General features: G+C 40.1%; 2 protein-coding genes across 2 annotated transcripts; one reads left to right on the top strand and one right to left on the bottom strand.

Annotated features, from left to right (window-relative positions):
* The first annotated feature begins 1,099 nt into the window (after nucleotides 1-1,099).
* Nucleotides 1,100-3,988, top strand: LOC106748195 (AP-3 complex subunit sigma-2). Its single transcript, XM_014626480.1, has 3 exons — nucleotides 1,100-1,692; nucleotides 1,916-2,299; nucleotides 3,243-3,988. Exons 1-3 carry the CDS (start codon nucleotides 1,624-1,626, stop codon nucleotides 3,363-3,365), a joined length of 576 nt encoding a protein of 191 aa, XP_014481966.1. The 5' UTR covers nucleotides 1,100-1,623; the 3' UTR covers nucleotides 3,366-3,988.
* LOC106748194 (GATA zinc finger domain-containing protein 1) lies at nucleotides 3,866-6,104 on the bottom strand. Its single transcript, XM_014626479.1, has 4 exons — nucleotides 6,045-6,104; nucleotides 5,244-5,883; nucleotides 4,816-5,018; nucleotides 3,866-4,595 (listed from the first exon to the last, which is right to left on the bottom strand). The coding sequence occupies exons 2-4, from the start codon at nucleotides 5,523-5,525 to the stop codon at nucleotides 4,382-4,384; spliced, it is 699 nt and encodes a 232-aa protein (XP_014481965.1). The 5' UTR covers nucleotides 5,526-5,883; nucleotides 6,045-6,104; the 3' UTR covers nucleotides 3,866-4,381.
* Between the last annotated feature and the right edge of the window lie 59 nt (nucleotides 6,105-6,163).

The following is a 6,163-nucleotide window of genomic DNA, read 5'->3' as shown; positions in this document are numbered from 1 at the left end:
TCTTTATCCCTTCTCCTCATTCCTTCATCACAAAATATTTGCCCTCTTCCAATATCATGTGATGTGTGAAATAAACCTCCAATGCAGAAGAAAAAAATAGCTTATAACCACATTATAGGTAATAATCATTAGACTGCTACTATCTTTTTCCAAAATACTAGTAATTTTCAGGCGTATAATATCAAACTTGATTTTATTAATTAATTAATTTTGATTAGTAAAAATTGTGTTTAAAAAGAAAATAAAGAAAAAGTAGTGTTAAAAAAAAAATACATATATATAAGAATTACCATTTTGTTTATTAACACAAAACCATGTCAAGACTGAAGAATTTTCACCAAATCAACCAAATGTATCATGAATGCGAACAAAGTGGGTAAATATGCGCGTCCATATTTACAAACTATGTCATTCAACGTGACGTTCCTTGGTCTTTACTCCTCCTCCCCTCTCTGCAATTACAGACTGTCACGCGAGCTAATAGACCCCCCCCCTCCCCCTTCGTGATGTAAGGTAATTGTTAAGTAGCCTCTCATACATATTTTTCATGGTTACAAAGAAAGACGACAAGATTCCTACATAACCTTTTTCATGTTTATAATATCGGGAATTTAACTCAATTTGGAATTATATCGATTTCGAGCCATATTCGAACGAAACTTTCGAAGTTATACCGATTTTCATTCCAATCAAAATGTCGATGCTCCATCGTTATAACCTCGGAACTTATTAGCATCACTCTGAACAGAGAGAAACCTGTCTAAACAGTCGCGTACTTTTCTTATGTCACTTTCTAATACTTGATCTGTTATTTCTTAAATGATGGATAACATTAAATGCTTTTCTTTTTACCTGTGTCGATCTTACGAGCATCATTAACAGGATCTCAGGATCTCGACAGAAACGATCGCGGTGAGATTCAAAATACCTAACGAACTCCTTCGCTAGCAACAGTGGCGACTCGTAGCGGGCACTTTGGTACTAACAATAACAAATTTGCCAGACTGACAGTGCAACTAACCGCTTAACTGGTGCCATCTAACGGTGTCGCGACCTTACGAGCTGCTATCGTTTCTATCGACAAATTGAGGTCGTGATGTAGCTCAATGGCAGGTCAGACGGGCTTCATTTTTTCAAGTGACGTAACTCAACGACGGATTGGGGGCAAACCTTTTTTTACTTTTCCGTAATACAGCTGAACGATAATTGACTTAATAGTATCGATTTAGAAATTTATCGTCGTGAAGATCGGCCGAATTTTAATGTATCCGGAAAATAACAGATTTCTTAATGAGAGGAGAATCGAGCACACTGATTTACCTGTCAAAGGTCATCGTGTCTCTACTTCCATGCCACCGTTGACACACACGTTGACAGCTGCTTAACCTCGTGGTTCTTTTCTCCCTTTTCGGGCGTTATCTTCCGTTATCAATAGCGGGTAATACACCGCAACGATAAAGTCCCGCTTCGTGACATAACGGAGGAAGATAATGCGAGCTATTGTATTGGAAACTAATGGAAATCGCAGAACATAACCTTGCGCGTACCAATGACAGCACGTTTTGAGTTTGGCAATAAGATTATCGTAAGATCACGTAACGAAAACTGACGGAAATCATAGACATGATTAAGGCAATTTTGGTATTCAACAACCATGGGAAACCCCGTCTCTCGAAGTTTTATCAGTACTTTGTAAGTATGCGTTATAACTGTTCACTCAGATCTCACCTGTTCGGTGTCCGCCAAATGTCTTGAGTTATTTAAAAATAATGCAATTTATATCGAAATTTATATCGAGTGTGTGTCGCTACGATCCACAGTGTTTTCACACTAAAACACTCGTAAGTGAATAGAAGACTATGATATGCACGATAAGCGTAGCGGATTTACACAATGAATCAATTTTCTGCTTCAGAACGAGGATATGCAGCAGCAGATAATAAAAGAAACATTCCAACTCGTCTCGAAGAGAGACGACAATGTGTGTAATTTCTTGGAAGGCGGTAGCTTGATCGGTGGATCCGATTACAAACTCATCTACCGGCACTACGCTACCCTTTACTTTGTGTTCTGTGTTGATAGTTCAGAATCAGAATTAGGAATCTTAGATCTGATACAAGTCTTCGTCGAAACACTGGACAAATGTTTTGAGAATGTGTGCGAGCTCGATCTCATTTTCCACGTGGACAAGGTTCATTATATACTCAACGAATTGGTGATGGGTGGTATGGTTCTCGAAACCAACATGACTGAGATCCTCACGAGGATTGAGGATCAAAATAAATTAGAAAAGCAAGAGGTAAGTACGGCGTCGCATCGTTGCAGCTCCGAAACCATCTTAACTGTGATCCGTGTATTCGACCATCATGAGTCTCTCTCTTGAATGTACGTCTCTCTTTTTAGCGCGTCCTATTGAATATTTTACGTTACAACTACGAATGTAACAATAATAGCGTTGATCACAGTCAGGATTGTCGTCGACCTGTGTCTTACGGTGCGGAAACTTTTACGAGTTTTCACGCTTAAAATTCACATCCCACTTCATCAAATAGAACGCGTTTCGACTGCTGTAGTATCGCCAACTTTGCAAATATATGTTTACTTTCTCACTGGGCTTGAAGAAAAGTAGCATCAACTGCCCCCGCGCAGTCTGTTGAACGCTAGCTATGCATGCAACGCGATCGAACGATCTTTAGAGCGAACTTGATGTAGCGCTAGATAGAACTGATCGACGTAACATCAATTTTAGGGGACTTACAAATCCGGACGATCTTGCTCACCCCGTCCGTTTGTCCTTCTGGGGCCCCCTCCTTAAGTAAATCGAGCAGTAGCAAATTGGGCCACTTTGTACTATTTCATTTTCTTGCATACACGATGTGTATCTGTGATGCGTGATTTTTTCTTTTCTTTCACTTTTATCTCTCACCAGTGACTCGAAAGTACATGAAAATTCCTGGTAGCTTCGCAAAAGAAAAAAAAAAAAAACAGAATGACAGCGTTCGTAACACGGCATGGCGACGCAATTAATGTTTTTGTAAATGTCCGCTCCATTAATGAGTGCCTTAATAATATATGTAATACGTATCGCAATGCTATGAGAATAATAAATATCGTCACATTTGTGTAGCTATCCGTCATTTGCCTCCGCTCCTATGCTAAATCGAAGCTAGCATTCATTTAAAATCCTCCACTATTTTCGTCCGTTTTTTTCCGCTTCTTCCATCCGTATGTGGTGTGTGCAGGCGGGAATCACGGCAGCGCCGGCACGTGCTGTCTCGGCCGTGAAGAATATGAATATACCGCAACAAATAAAGGACATGAAGCTGCCTGACTTGCCGCAAGCCATAAAAGACCTCAAATTCTGACCAGCCGTTACTTCGTTGGCTCCCAGCTGACTGGTCTCTTCTGTCATCCCGAGTGTAACTGACACCATCACCACCACCACCACCACCACCACCGTCGCCGCGCCGAGGACACTTTTCCCTTCCCTTCAAGCAAGCGAGAATGCACCAATGCTGCCTGCTACCTCCGCGTATATCCCGTCACAACGATACCAAGGTTGAAGGCCACGGATGAACCACTACCTGACAGTATCTTCCTTGAGCTATGGTTTATATGAATAGAGAAATTAATCGGAGAGAACGAGAGGGAAAGAGAAAAAAATGCCTATATATATATACACTCACATATATATATGTGTGAGTTGAGTCCTGAGAAAATTTATATGTACAAAAAAAGAGAGAAAAGAAATCAGGCAACCGTAAGGATGATCCTTACAATTTTATACGTAAAAAAAACGCTAGAAAGTACGTGTGTATAAAGAAGAGATACTCAAATTTACGAATTCCGCGCTATGTAATATCAGTTTTTTTTTTTCACTTTTTCGAAATAGTCTAGTGAGATCCGTCTTGCGTGAGGAACACATTCACCGGAAATGCAAAGCACCAATGTGTTGGATTGTAACAAGAATATATTTAATGCAAAGCTAGCGGTGTTATATTATTTCCCGTTTCTTAAAAATTATTTTCTCACTGTACAATAATAGCGTAAATCCTAAATTTCTCTTATATCGTACTATTATAGCTTAAAATTACCTTAAATTGTACCTGGAATCTAATTTCTAACTTAACTGATTGATTATATTAGAAATCTGAAATTCAATATACTACAAAGTATATAATACACTTATAAAATCTGTGTAAAATATCTTTAGTAATATTAGTACTTTCTTAAAATTTCACGGTTTTATTGTTAACAACATTGCTACCTGTAGTGAAATATTTAACTTAAAAAAAAAGTCGGTTTATACACAGAAAGTAATTGTAGAGATGGATTAAATTTAAGGTGAAATCAAGGACACTATGTTCTAATACGACCAGGATCACTTCCTCGATATGGCCATTTCATTTCTAAGAGTTGTCCATATGTAACCCATTCCTTTTTCCGTAAGTGGAGGTGGATAAGGCGTGTTCTTCAGTTTGTAATAATCCGACGGAGCGTGCATCACGAATTCCATGCACTCTAATTTCCGTGGCAAATCCTCCTCTGGTCCGATTATGTATGTTTCAGGTGAGAATCCTTCCTCTGGTGGAGGGCTGAAAGACATCACTCAATGTTGACGTATTCACATATATTGGAACATTGTATAAAAAGCATTAAACGTGGTCTACAATGGGCAGTAGGAGTATGTTTGCAAGAAGTAAGAGTGAGAAATTAACGAATCATAACCAATCATATACTCCTTACATTCGAATATGATTGGTCGATTTTTTACTCTTCTTTCTACGCTTAAAATATGACAAAACGAGGGATCACCTTGCCGTAGTCGGCAATAACCAGGTAACAGCGGCACTTTTTTCACAATACTGATCTATCAATAAGCCACGTATCTGAGCATAATAAATACCCCCATCTATATCTTGCATCGATATTACATCACCAACTTGGAAATACGTTCCTTTGTAGAATACAAAGTTACTGGTGACCGGAGTTGCAGTAGCTGTAGGTGCTTTCACAGGCTGTAAGCAAATTTCAACGTGAGTAACTGCATATCTACATGTCCCACATTCTGTACGTTTAATAATAATAATATAAATAATAATAAATATATAGAAAGTACACAATCTACTAAAACTTTGTAACTTGTAAACTTCATTTTTTCAGCAATCGATAACTAGCTTCTGGGCAGATTGGGAAGTCGAGAAGTCGCGTGGGAACGTACGAGCTTCTTCGCTTTCTCTCACCGTTTTCTTGAACAAGTTCCGACGACCTTTACCCTTCGGCACCACTTTGTGCGGCCCGGAAGACTTCGAGTTGCAATATCTCGTTATCCTCGTGCTTCTCCTGGTAGGCTTCAGCGCGTTCCCGCTCTTGTCTTCCTCGTCCGTCTTGGGACACGCGTTTGCTTCGGCATTCCGCTCGTCCTCGAGGCAGGCGTTGCACAGGTTACCGGCGTCGGTGGAATGCCAGAGCGGGGTCTCGCGGGTCCCGCATCTCGTGCATTCCGGCTTGTTACCGAGTGGCATCTGACAACTACTATCCTCGCTACCGTTCGCGTCGAACGGCGATTCACGGAAAGCGGGAATAAGCGTAGGCTGCCGAGTCTACCGTCAGATCCAACACACAAAATCCTAACCTCACCGCATGTGTTATTCGCGTGCACGCGCGTTCGCGTCGTCGTTTTCCAACAAGCCGGTCAATTTATCGCACGTATGTCATCAGCAAATCATACTCGCGGATATTCTAGTGGATTTCTCATCGTCATGAATACGCTCGTACGTTTGGATCTTCGTTTCATCTCTTCCGCTCGTTTTCTAAACAGTCCGAGTATATTTACACCTCTCTCACACCTTCAACGCGGAAAGTGCACTCGCAGTAGCGTAGCTAAAACGAACGGAACTGTACGGTTCGAACATGCATTTAGTATAAACTCTATAAAGATTTAGTTACATATCTATATGTGTACTTTAAGATTAACAAACTTTTCATTAATCGTTATAAAATAATCGTTCGCGCGTCTATTGCACGTTTCATATAATATTTACCGTAATTAGACCGTCCACCGTAACGATAATTCGTCAATTTTTATCTAGCCAGGAATTTCCCTTATTTTCCGAGCAATTGCATTCCTCAAACCTCAAAAACATCAATCGACCTTAAACGA

Source organism: Dinoponera quadriceps, unplaced genomic scaffold, assembly GCF_001313825.1.
Source record: "Dinoponera quadriceps isolate SergipeBrazil2010 unplaced genomic scaffold, ASM131382v1 scaffold2600, whole genome shotgun sequence".
NCBI classification, from domain to species: domain Eukaryota; kingdom Metazoa; phylum Arthropoda; class Insecta; order Hymenoptera; family Formicidae; genus Dinoponera; species Dinoponera quadriceps.
This window is presented reverse-complemented; position numbering and strand designations above follow the sequence as displayed.

Excerpts from the sequence above, each read along its gene's own strand:
- LOC106748195 (XM_014626480.1), top strand. The coding sequence starts at position 1,624 with ATGATTAAGGCAATTTTGGTATTCAACAACCATGGGAAACCCCGTCTC. Across the intron at positions 1,693-1,915 it reads CGAAGTTTTATCAGTACTTT|AACGAGGATATGCAGCAGCA; the intron begins GTAAGTATGCGT and ends TTTCTGCTTCAG. Across the intron at positions 2,300-3,242 it reads ATAAATTAGAAAAGCAAGAG|GCGGGAATCACGGCAGCGCC; the intron begins GTAAGTACGGCG and ends TGGTGTGTGCAG.
- LOC106748194 (XM_014626479.1), bottom strand. The coding sequence starts at position 5,525 with ATGCCACTCGGTAACAAGCCGGAATGCACGAGATGCGGGACCCGCGAG. Across the intron at positions 5,019-5,243 it reads GGAACTTGTTCAAGAAAACG|CCTGTGAAAGCACCTACAGC; the intron begins GTGAGAGAAAGC and ends ATTTGCTTACAG. Across the intron at positions 4,596-4,815 it reads TTATTGCCGACTACGGCAAG|CCCTCCACCAGAGGAAGGAT; the intron begins GTGATCCCTCGT and ends GATGTCTTTCAG.